Consider the following 13295-nt stretch of genomic DNA (forward strand, 5'->3'; position numbering starts at 1 on the left):
TTAAGAAGAAACTTCCCAGGAGTATGAGTTATTAGGTTCTCTACTGCATTATCAGAGATGGTATGGAACTGTAATCTCTGGAGGTCTGTGAAAATGGGTACATCCTCTTCTGTCAGAAGTGTGTTTTCTCTTGAGGCAGAAAAATAGTGTCTACTGAAGATCTGCCTACACCAGTTGTCAGTGATTTCTTAAAATGTATAATTCCCTTCCCATCCCTCAATTCAGTTTATTCAGTTATTGATTAAAACAGATAGCTTTGTCACCTTATATATAGACCTCTCCTCAAAATAATTCCTGTGTTTGTGTATGCCCCCCCATAGTTATTTAGGTTTTGTGCTTTAGCTTTGTTTGATTTTCTTAATGTTGAAGTACTTAACTAATTACAAGATACAGTTATTATTTCAGATGCTTTTGATGAGAGACTTCCCTGATAGTCTAGTGTTTAAGACTTGTGCTTCCACTGCAGAGGGCACAGGTTCAGTCCCTGATTGGGAAACTGATATCCCACATGCCACACATAAAGTGGCAAATGAATAGAATCATTCATAATGTCCATGAATGTTTGGTATGCTTGAAAACAGAAATAACACAAATATATATTTATTGATTTGGAAAGTTACTCAGATTTATAAATATAAGTATACTAAGTTTAAGGAAAGTAATAAAAGCAATATGTATAGTATGTCAGATGTCTATAGTTTTATGCAAACACACACATGCCTAAGGAAAGGCTGGGAAGATGATACCAAAATGTTAAGATGGGGTTTCATTGGTAGCTCAGTGATAAAGAGTCCACCTGCCAATGCAAGAGACCCAGATTCGATCCCTGGTCCTGGAAGATCCCACATGCCACAGGACAACTAAGTGCCACAGTTGTTGAACCTTTGCTCTAGAGCCCAGGAGCCACAACTGCTGAGCCCGCCCACTGCAACTAGAGAATGGCCCCCACTCTCCGCAACTGAAGAAAAGCCCAGGCAGCAGTGAAGACCCAGCACAGCCAAAATACAAACATTTTAAAACATGTTTTTAATGTTAAGATGATGGGATTAAAGATGATCTTGATTTTCTGTGCCCCCTTTTCCTTTTTTTATCTGTATTTTCTGGTTTTTTGTTGTTGTTGTTGTTGTTGTCAGTGAACATGGTCACTTTTATTAATTTTTAAAAAAAGAAAGGGAAGAAAAACAGCCTTTGATAGTTTATCTTTCTACTTAGGATTTACTTCTTAAAACAAGCATTTCAAAAGTTAGAGTTGCAGATAGGAAAACCTCCAATTTGTCCATGTGAAGAAGCATATAATGGGGTGACACTGTGAATATCTTCTGAAAATAGCTTCCACTGCATTTAGGTGGATGGTGCATGTGTGAGTGAATTTTAAAAGATGGAACTATCAGCTCAATGATGAGGAAATATCAACTGGTATTGGTCTAATAAATAAAGGAAAAAAGAAAAAAACTCCTCTTTTTTCCAGAAGAAAGTAAAGTATATGGGAAAAAAAGCTGACCATAGTAAATGCTTTTATTTTTGTCTCTGCAGCAGTTTGGCAAAATCCTAGATGTAGAAATAATCTTTAATGAACGTGGCTCTAAGGTAAGCTCCGTTTCAGTATTGTGTGCTTGGTTTCTTTTAGTTTTATTTAAAATAGTAAGTAGTCAGAAAACTTAAGTTGTTGTTTTAAGCCTGAAAAAAGTATCCCAGCAATCTAGCTTGATTAGATTACCTCTATACAGAAACCACCAAGGGTCCATACTTTTTCCTAAATCTTACATTGGAGAGTGAAGGGATAAAAGTGAGAAGTTTGAGGGGAGAGTGTGGCTATAAGGAAGAAAGTCTGCCAGAGGCACCAGTTATTTCTCAGATTTAAATTTGGCCTAAGCTTCTTATTTTAAAGGACAAGAGAGGGACTTCCCAGACGGTTCAGTGGTTAAAACTCCACGCTTCTACTGCAGGGTGCATGGGTTCTGTCCCTGGTTAGAGAACTAAGATCCCACATGCTGTGGACACAGCCAGGAAAGTAAAAATAAGAAAGGATGAGAGAGAGATCACAGGAAAAAAGTTAAATTCTGTGAGAATTCTCGTCAGAATTCTACCGGAACAATTCAGCTTTGAAAAATAGAACTTCAAATTTACATACTTAGAAGAAATTTAATATTTCAGTTATTCAGTTGACTTGCTCTCTCTGTTCAGGAAATTTTGACAAAGCTTAAACACAGGGAGAAGAGATTCAGGTATTCAGTGTGGATTTCCTCCTTTACGTTATACCCAGACGCAAGCTTCAAGACTAAGACTTGAGACTGAGAGTCACGTTAGTTCAGTTACAAATGAGTTGGGAGCTTTTCACGTGAGAATGGGCATGATAATTTACCTAGTAATTTACTATTATAAATTCCCAATCTTTATGATTTAGAATTTTATTCCCTAAAATAAGCAGCAGCACTTTTAGAAATGAGGGAATGGTAAAGTGGTGTTGTGAAAAAATATTTGATGAGCTGAATTTCATAAAGTTCTATTTGAGAGTTTTCTTCCTCTTCAGCAAATGGAATATACACTACAGACACAATCAGATGTGGGCTGGGCTTATAAATATTTACCTTGTTAGATTTCATTCTACTTGCACTTTTAGGTTAGACCAATCTTTTTAATTAATTTTCCTGTGGTCATCTCTGCTAAACTTTGAACATAGCCCTTCGCTATGATTTAATCTCCAAGAATGTAATTTGAGAAAAGCTGAAGTGAATAAATGAGCTAATATTTGCCTCTCTTCAGTTTCTTACTCCAAGTTCACCATACTCTGGGAACTGATAACATACCTACAGAGTTGTATATATTAATACTTTCTGCCCCCATCTGTGCTAATACAAATGTATGATTATTATTCCCTTCCTTTAGAGAATGCATCAACACTATAAGTGTTTAATTCTGACTATAATAATTTATTTGTTAATTATTAAAGAGGTAATTATACTCTTAAGCTTTTAGTTTTCAGTTAAAACAAAAAAAGATTAAAGATTAATATGCCTATACAGAACTATCTCCAGCACTTAACTTGGTAAGTATTTTTGAAGAGAAATCTGTTCAAACCGTAACCAGTAAAACTATTTATACTTGTAATTGCTCACAGTGGATTTCTATGCTTTTGTTGTATAGATCGCTGTATTTTTTGTGAACTTTTTAGATACAAGGTGGAAAAATGACGATGGTTTAGAGATGAGAAGCATGTGAATGTGAAATAAATAGGTGAAGATTATTGACCACATTGTTTATCTAAACCAGTAGTTTAAATGTTTTTGGTTTTAAGTGTACACACTTAAAATACTCTTTGCTAGACTCTAACAGCCAGAAGCCCAATAAAATTCTGTCAGGCATTGAGGACTTGCTCCTTACCAAGAAAATAATTTGAATTCTTGTGAAGCAAAGGAAATTGATCTTTCTAAGGCTTCTTTCACTGACTTCAAGGATTTGCCTACTACCAAAAATTTTTAATTTATCCAATTCAATTGCTTCTCCCCTGTAGTTTTCATTTAAAATGACACAAGCCTTCCTTTCTCTTTGGGGAATCTAAAAGTATATGCTCCTTCTCTCAGCTTATGCTGTGTCCTCACTGCCCCTTTTTCTTTGGGCTACTGCAGGGGAGGTAGACTACGTACTGATTGGAAAATGTGTTAAAGAACAAAATTCAGAATTGCCTTGCACCTGCCTTCCAGAACTGATACAAAACCTGTCTTCATCCTTTGCCCTTCTTAACTGTTAGCCAGAGTTCTTTTATGGAATAGGCTTATTAATAGAGATCTATTTTGGAGTCAAAACCTAGATACCTCTTCCAGGATCCACCTAAGATAAAGTAATGAGTACTATGGTTTTTGTAAATTAAGTTTAGTTTCTCATTTCTTTTGTGTCTGGACTTGACTATAAAATTACCACGTGTCTTGGAAGGAACCAGAGAAAAGGAAACTTACATTTTTAGCTAAGAATTGTTCAGTCTTTTAACAGAGTGCTTTTCTATACAGAAGTTAGCTTTATTGAACTTTTTCTGAAGCAATAATGGAAAAACTGACAAGTTTTTAGACATAAGTAATACTTACATGTAAAACAATATTTAACCAAGTGGGCTGCAAGACAAAAAGCATCTCTTTATTGCCATGTCTTATTTTTTATGAGAATATTGGACCCGGGTTTGTGAATATACTGCTTTAAAAACAAAATGAACACTTTTGCTGCCATGCCCGTTTCTTCCCTGCCTACCAATAGCCTACCTTTTTAGCTTGCCTGGGCAGTAGGATTTCTGTGTTCCAGAAAGTAGTTGCTTCTTTGTTGTTGACTACTTTCCTTTTTTCTCCTTTGACCTGCATATTCTGAATTTGGCTATTATGAAATGAATTTATTTCATTAACATGTATATACATACATATTTATTTAAATTATTTCATGTGATTTTTTTAATCTTCCTTTTACCCCCTACTCCTTTGTACAGACAAAGTCACCTGTATTTAATTTTCTATGATTAACTGAAATAAAGAATAGACTATCCTTTTGAAAATGTTCAATTAAGATATATGATGAAAAATGGTACCCCTACCAAAAAAATTAACTAATGTACTCAGAATCTAGAAAATGATTATACAGATATGAATAGCTTTATTGATCCTCCAGATTTCACCAGTCATGACAAAGTATTGATACAAACAATAAGAAGATAATATATGGCAAGAGCAGCCATATATCCTAGTTTATACCTAGTTGTTCTAGTTTATACCTGTTGTTTTAGCATAATTGTTAATGTCCTATTTCTCCCTCAGAGTGTCTTAGTTTGAACAGTAAATTATATTTTCACTCTCCTCATAGATCCTTTAAGTAACAATTTTTAAAAAGCACCCTTTAAAAAATCATTATAAAAGGAAAACATGATGTTTAATGAGAAGGGGGACATACATAGTTCATTAATGAGATTATTCACAATATTCTCACGTATTTCCTTCCAATCATTTTTCTTAACATAGAATCTTTTTTTTTCTTCTTTTTATTGGAAGAAAAATAATTTATTCTTGTATTGGAGTACAGCCAGTTAACAGTGTTGTGATGATTTCAGGTGAACAGTGAAGGGACTCAGCCATACATATACATGTATCGATTTTCCCCCAAACTCATCTCCCATTCAGGCTGCCACATAACATTGAGCAGAGTTTCCTTTGCTATACAGTAGGTTCTTGGTGGTTAGCCATTTAAAATATAGAAATCTCACATAGAATCTTAAATACAACTCTTAAAGGTCACCTAGTTCAACAACCAATACTCTTGACCTTGTACTGTCTGCTAGACACTTTCAATGACTGACTAGTTTTTCAAAAGTTTCTTCCATTGTTAAAATTTAGACCTTCCACAATCCTGTTCACCATCACCCAGCCCTATAGCAATTCATTTGTGATAATTATCAAGCTTATTTTAAAAGAAATACACAGATTCTAACATTTAGATTTTCCATAGAGTTTGTCAACATACTTTGAAGTACAGTTGTCACTTTTGAAGGGACATGTCATACAAATACTGACTGTGTAGAAGCTCTGCACTTCCTCAGACAGTGTCAATTATTAAGTCCACTAAAGGACCACAAAATAGAGCACAGCAACAATTATTGAGATTTCTAGTGGATTTTTAGTTAATGTGTTCTCATTACTTCTCTCAGGTGGCTTTCTGGAATGATGGGAATCTGGGTTGGGGTTAAGCTATAGTTTAGAATGGAGTTTGGGAAGATAAAATGTTTATTCCCATTCCTCAGACATAAGAAGTGTGCTGTAATTTCTCTATTTCCCTGGCTCTTGATTTTATGCAAAGGGAAATTATTTATTTCTAAATATGGTCGAAAGACTTTCTTTGAAATTGCACTAAGTAGGCGTTGGTGATTTTTGGTAAAATTTGATGGGTAATGCTGAAATGAAGTGTTTTCATTATATTTAAAACTGAATTAACGGTGCATGTAATTCCAAAAGTCTTAGTTTATTTTCTTTTGTTACCATTTTATGGGTTTTAGTTTTATTTTTCTTTTATTTATTTTTTAATTTCTGTGTTCTGGCCATACCCAGGAGAACCATCTGCTTTTGATTTCTCCCTTAAAAGTTACATGGTAAATTTTCTTTCTCATTCTTCTGAGATGGAAAAATTCAAAGATTATACAAATTTTAAGATATTTTTACAATGCTCATCCTATTGCTTGTTATTTATTGCAGTCTGAGGCCAGACTAAAAGGTAACAGTTATTCGGCTCCTGTGTGCCCTTGATGACAAATGGATATCAAGGCAAATAGTAACATTTTTGTCACACTCTGTCGAGGTTTTAACCACAACCATACACCTGATAAATACAGCATCTCTTAATTTCCAAAAGACAGCTAAGATAGCTGGTAAATCATGAATTAACACTGATAAGTTTAAATTATTAACATAGAAGAACTTTGGAAGCTGAGAACCTTGGTAAGAGTATTGTCCAGTGCAGTGGCCATACTGACCATTTGACATGTGGCAAGTCTAAATTGAGGATGTGCTTTAAGTATAAAATAGATGCCAATTTTAAAGACTTAGATCAAAAAAAGAATCTTAAACATCTCACTGATAGTGGTTTTATAATGATGCCATGTTACAATTATGTCATATATACTGGCTTAAATAAAATGCATTATTGAAATTCATTTCACATATTTTTACTTTACTGTAGCTAGAAGAAAATTTGAAATTATATATGTGGCTTATGTTACATTTCTATCAGATAGTTCTGGTACAGGCAAATGTGTCAACATAATTTTTTTACTTAAATATAAAACTTTACTTTTTGTTTACCTGTTCTTTATCTTCTTACATACCTTAAATAGTTACTCTTGTTAAGAGTTTGTGACTATTCAGAGAGTTACTACATTTTCCTATTTAATAAATGTATGATCGTTTTGAAGCTCTTCTAAGGAAACCATTGGGTTTAGACATGATTATATGAATTTTTTTTTTTTTCAAAACAAGAGATCCAAATGACCAGACTTAGTATGAATTAGATTTCTAAGAATAAAGAGACATTAAGCATAATTTTGTGGAAGCGAATTTTACTGTTAGTAACTTTATTATAAGTCTGTGAATATCCTTAGCTCAATTCCTGGCACATTTTCAAAAATGGGTAAATTTTATTAAAGGAGCAGTACTTTAAATTTTTTTCAAACTTTGAGTTAATATTCATAAAACCAAATTGTAAATGTGACAGATAAGCAGGTAGGAAGGAAGCTGAGTTGATGGAAAATCACCTGTTTGAAATTTTCACTCAAGACAAAAGTACTTAAGAACAATACTCCAAAAATGCTGGTGATGCTTCTCCCCTTCCTTATCACAGACCTTAATCCTGAGAGGTGTATCCTAATTTCCTGGTGCTTCTAAACAAATTATCACAAACACAGTAAGCCACACTGTGTGGCTTAATACCACACAGATTTATTATCTTGCAGTTCCGAAAATTGGAAGTCCAAAGAGGGTCTCACTAGGCTAAAATCAAGGTGTCAGCGGCTGTTCTCCTTCAGGTGGCGCCAAGCGATGGATGCTCCACTGCCTGCCTTGGTCAGCTTCTGGAGGCAGCCCACATTCCTTGGCCTGTAAGCCTCCCTTGCACCTTTAAAGTCAGCAGTGGCCAGCCCAGCCTTTCGATTCTGACTCTCCTCTTTTCCTCTTTCACCTGTAAGCACCCTTGGATTACATCGGGTTCACCTGGATAATCCATGATCATCTCCCTATCTCAGGGTCATTAATTTAATCACATCTACAAAACCCCTTCTGCCCTGTAAGGGAACACATTCACAGGGGATTAGGACATGGACAGCTGAGGAGCTGTTTCTCTGCCTGACACAAGGTCTGTTTACCTTCAAAGAAAAGAAAGAAATCCTCTTAGCTCTGTTTCTTATCAAGAAGTCCCAAAATTATCAACAAGGCCTTCTTCCTCCTCTTAGGTTAGTAAATATGCCTGTAAAGATGGCTTCATTTTTAAGTCTTTGGTACCTTAATTAGAATTTCTTTTAGTTTATAAGTACTTTTCCTTATAAAATATTTTAAAAGCATTTAAAAGTGAAATTTTGTTCCAGAATACTAAAGTCATATTGAAAAAAATCTTACACGTGTAGGCTTCAATGTTAAACTTTGTCATTTGCTGACCATGAGCTGCCAATGCTTATGATACCATGCAGCCACTGTGTCACAGATGGCCCATCAACACATTACAGAAAGGAGGATCATAGAACACATTTAACAATCAGATTTGAAAGCAGAAATTTAAAAAACTGTGGGACTAATGTAATTTAGTCAATGGAATTCAGAACTTAGATTTCGAAGTGTAATTTCTAATTTTCTCACCATTAGCTGTAGAAAAAAAGCTACACAGAAGGAAGAAGACCTTGCTGTTGCTCTGGGCCTTGTTGATGCTTGAGTCCTTAACCTCAGGTTGACTCCATGTCTTTACTTCAAAAGGAGACCAACAGGTTAATCCTTTCTACTCATGGGTGTATTTAAAAGACAAGTATGTATGTATGTATGTGGGTATATAGATACAGATAGTCAATGCTAGAATTAAAAACTTAGGTGCTAGTTGGACATCATATAATTTATAGTTCACTAATTTAACCAAAGATATCAAATGTATGAGGCTGTGACAAACAGTTGAAATACAGCTTATAGTACTTCTAAAATGTGATACAAAACCTCATTACAACCTGCAACCTTTTTTAAAAGATTTAACTTTCCTATTGGAGGGCTCTCCAGGATTGGAGAACTGGCTTCCTGCCTTAGATGCTAGTGTGACAGATGGAATAATTAATTAGTAGCTTGCCCTTATACAACTTGAGTTGTCAAAGTGGCTATAACATCTTGATATCAAAATTTGTTTCTGAAAATGAGTTCCCATTGATATTTTCAACATATATACATTTTAAAGGAACATTTTTCATTAAAATTACCCATAGTATTATATCCTAAGCTACATATTTTTTACAAAAAAATTCTTTTCAGCTTAGCATTTCACTTTCTAGATATCCAGATAGAAGGTGGAGGTAATCCATTGGAATCCTCCACGGATTGCTACCCAATCGTATAATCATTTAGATGCTGAGTCGTCAGATCCTTCGGAATGATGAAATTGCTTTTATAAAATCTTATCAAACAGTGCACATTGCTGGCCATCTCAGTTAAGAATATGTGTCATATATATAGGAGTACTCATGGATTAAGCAGCAAAGCAGAACTTCAGTAAAAATAAAGGGTTCAGGTTATCCTACAATGGAATATTCAAAGAATGCTAGAGGGACAGTGAAGCTATTGCAAAATGAGGACTGTCTCCAAAAACTCTAAGAAGTTACCACTCTACAGAGGTAAATAGCTTGAGAAATAACTAGAAATTGTTATAGTTGCTGAGTAGTGAGACAAGGACAAAGCACCTAGAATGAAGCTGATGTAGTGCTTTTTGAAATAGTCCTGCAATATATAATAAATCCTGCTGGTGTTGAAATTGGTAGCAGGATGATGACCCAGACTGGCTTTTCAGATATAGCGTGAACAAAGGAAGTAAAGGAAGTGTCATCCCACTCCAGTATCCTTGCCTGGAGAGTCCCATGGACTGAGGAGCCTGGTGGCTGTAGTCCATAGGATCGCAGAGTCAGAGACGACTGAAGCGGCAGCACACGCACACACACACAAAGGAGTGAAGCAGGCTAGCCCCCTGGCCTCCTGCATTTTCTGCTTGACGAATTAGAGCGTCCTGGTTTGTTTGTTCTCCAGTGTCTATGGTGGACAAATAAATTAATCCTATTGCTGTTCTATGGTATTCTTTCCTGTTGAATAGTACGCAGTTCATGTCACCAACTAGATCTCACTCCCACTGTCTTTTGACTATTCCTTTTCTCTCTACATATGGAAAAAAACGAACACATTGAGTAGGCTTCAACAGATGTATAATTTAGGCAGATCTGGATAAGCAGTTTCTGAACTCCAGCTGAACATATTCTTACTCTTGTGTCAATGTTTGTTTAAAATTCACATTGAAGAAAAGTTATAATCGACCACTGCCTAATGGTCTTTTCATTTGCTTAGACGAACATGAGTGCTCTCTTCTCCCACACCCAGTACCCACAAATCAAACATCCACACTATGTCTTAAATTATTCTGTTCCCTGAGGAATTGATGGTGCTGTAAGCCATAGGCCAAGTGGAGCTAAAATGGTTAGACCTCCTAACAAATTCATTTTATGAAGCTGGCACCCAAATATCAAGCTTCATATAGAAGTTGCTGAGGAATAATAGATTTGATTATTTTTTAGTATTAGATAAAGGGACATGTACATTAACAGCATGAAATGAGAAAGATAGGATTATTTTTAAATGTTCAGGTTTTTGGTTGACTAGTTTGACCCGAGTAACTCTATACCTCAGTTTTGGTCTGGCCTCACATGCTTTTTGTTTTATTTCATTATTATTATTGTTGTTGTTAATCACATTATTACTATTATCACTACTACTACAGTTCTTTATCCTTTTATTGGATTTCATTTCCCTTTACAAAATATGCATGGACCAACGATGTGACTTTGGGAGAGTATTGCTGAGTTGTTGCTGATGTCAGTTTCATACTGTGATATTTTTTTTTCTATTTACCAAGAAATGAGTACTTCAATATAACGATGTGCATGTTTTCCCCCCTTCTCCCGCTGCATGCAGGGATTCGGGTTCGTAACTTTCGAGAATAGTGCTGATGCAGACAGGGCCAGGGAGAAATTACACGGCACCGTGGTAGAGGGCCGTAAAATCGAGGTGCATGTCTTCAATAATTCAACTTCTGGTTTATATTTTTATTTCTCTTTTTATGTATTGCCTCACTTATTTCACATTTGGAACCCTGTCTTGTTTGTGGTGTGTGTATTGTGTCTCTGTGTCCTTCACTTTCTTGCACTAAAATGCTGTAAAAGTAACACTTCTATCCTCCTCCCCCCGCAGTTTTTGATTGTTTGGGGGTTTTCCTTTCAGTTTACCTGTGTGTGAATGTATATGTATTTGATTTCATTTACTTTTTTCCTCTGAGATGTTCATCCTTCTACTCTCTTGATTTTTTTCCTTTGCTTCGGTTTGCGAGACTCTGAAGTCCTGTAATCAGGCCAAAATAAAATTAACGTTGAAAACGTCTAAAAACTGTCCAGTTTAGAAATGTGTCCTGTAATGAATCAAGGGGCCAGCCAGTATCCTCTCTCTCTTGGGAGTCCAGTTTGCCTCCACCTGCATGTAATAAGTAAGGAATAAAAGATCGTAGAGGTTGGGAGGTGGGGAGGAAAGAATCCAAAACTCATGTGGTTTTTAAATATATTTAATATCCAGAATTTCAGCAATTACTGGATAAAATTCTCCAGCAGAGGGTTGGGTGGCCACCTGTAGCATGTACTAAAACTGAGACTGAGTTGGCCACCTGGTGCTCACTGGCCCTTTTCATCACGCGGTGAAGGTTAACTGGCTCCTTTCCCCTTTCCCAGTTTTTAAAAGTATGAAATATAAAAGCCACCATTTTGAGTAAGATGTCTGCATATTTTGCTTTTTTTCCCCCCCTCCCTTTCCAATGGTTTAGCATTTAGGGCCCTTCACTTGACTCACTCTTTCCATGGTAACTATACACAATGCTGGCGATGGTGCCCGTTGGCGGTAAGTGAAACCAAAGCACTAGAGAAGAAGCTTTTTAAAAATGTAATTACAAACAAATAAGAAAGAAAAAGTCCATCTGCCATCTCACGTTAACACTACAAAATGTGATTTGACTTGCTCCTCTTCCTTTTCCTCTCCCCCTTTTATTTTCAATGCTGTTGAGTAATGCCGCCTGGACTCTGGATGTACATATTGTTTTGTAGCCGTCTGAGCTGTTTGAGTACTGACGTCATGGTGATTTTTTTCCCCTTGCACATCTTACTCAGAGTTACTGAACTCCAGTTTGGCTGGTTTTATTAATGCACTTCCTGCCCCTACTTCCTTTCCTCCTTTTCCTCTTTCCCAGACCTCTGTTTGTAGCTATGACTGTCCCTTCTTTGCCCTTGACAGCTCTCTCCCTGCCCGTGACAGCCTTCCTGACTTTCTCTCTTCTCTTCGCTTGCTTTTTGTTCTCCTGACCCACTCTCTCTTCCTATCCTCCGCCCTAGTCCTTCCCGCCCCTTCTCTGTTCTGTGCAGCTATTGGTCTCTTTGCTGACTGGTGGTTTCTGATCGGTTCTGGCCATTTTTCCTTTAAGTGCTTGGGTGCTTTCTGCTCTAGCAGCTAGTAGAAGCTCTTGACCCATTCTAATCCTTGTCTGTAAGAGCCTCGCTCTTCACTTTCTCCCGTCTTTCCAAAATTGATTGTTTTTTTTTCTTTCTTTTATTTGTGTGTGTGTGTTTTTTAACTGCATGCTCTCAGTCTCATCATTGTTGTATCCCATTCTTTCTTTTTAAATGTGAAATGTTGATATGATTTTGTGGGCAAACTAGAGTAAATGAAGTTTCAAGCTCTTCCTCACATAGGAAGGTGATCACTATACACATCTTAAAAAAACACAAAACATTTTTGGTTCCAACTCCACCTAAAATTGGTGGAGTTTTTGGTAGCAAATTTATTGGTATTCAAATTTAACATAATATAAATCCACAGAGTGAAATAAAACATTTTGTATAATTTTTATGTTTTATAATTCTTTTAAAAACTAGTCTGTTTCTATGTACCTGACAACATAGTATATAACCAGGTTCTATGGTAAGGCTCTACCCTCCTTGCAAGAACTTTGGAGCTGATTCTGACACTGGACTGACTACAGGATCCTGGCTTCTAGGCCCCATTCATCTTTTCTTTATCAGCACCATCTTTATAATGCCTACTTACCTTAGCACTGAGAATGTTTTAATTATGCAGTTCTGTAATGAGGGTAGAGAGTACCATAAAACAAAAGAAACATAAAGCTTTATTTTTTTTTTTCAATTCTTTTAAGTGCCTGATTTAACAGCCTTCTGAAAACTGTCTTCTTAAATGAGGAGGGCAAATAATCAAGAAAATTCAAAATAGTCCTAAAGCCTGTCAACATAGGAATCTAAGTTCCTATACTTTTTTTTTCAAACAGTAAAATTTTATACAAGCATGTAAACAATGATAAACATAAGAACAGATCAGATCCACAGATTTTTTTTCTCCTATCTTCCTGTAAATCTGTTTCCTGAACCAATGTAGCAAGCCTCTGTTTTATTAATGAACTTCAAAGTTCACATGCAAACAGGGCTCTTTCCAATTTTTTCC

The 13295-nt window shown here is 35.9% G+C and overlaps 1 protein-coding gene across 27 annotated transcripts in view; it reads left to right on the plus strand.

Moving 5' to 3' along the window:
- RBFOX2 (RNA binding fox-1 homolog 2) overlaps positions 1–13295 on the plus strand; it is a 289582-nt gene that overhangs the window by 249839 nt on the left and 26448 nt on the right. For all 27 annotated transcript variants that reach the window (XR_005719900.1, XR_005719902.1, XR_005719903.1 and 24 more), the window contains 2 exons: positions 1534–1587; positions 10719–10811. Coding sequence is in view for 23 of the 27 variants with exons in the window: in XM_040234733.1 (XP_040090667.1) it covers positions 1534–1587; positions 10719–10811 (147 nt within the window). In the remaining 4 variants the exon portion in view is untranslated. The remainder of the gene's footprint in view (positions 1–1533; positions 1588–10718; positions 10812–13295) is intronic.

This window comes from Oryx dammah, unplaced genomic scaffold (genome assembly GCF_014754425.2).
Source record: "Oryx dammah isolate SB20612 unplaced genomic scaffold, SCBI_Odam_1.1 HiC_scaffold_29, whole genome shotgun sequence".
Taxonomy (NCBI): Eukaryota; Metazoa; Chordata; class Mammalia; order Artiodactyla; family Bovidae; genus Oryx; species Oryx dammah.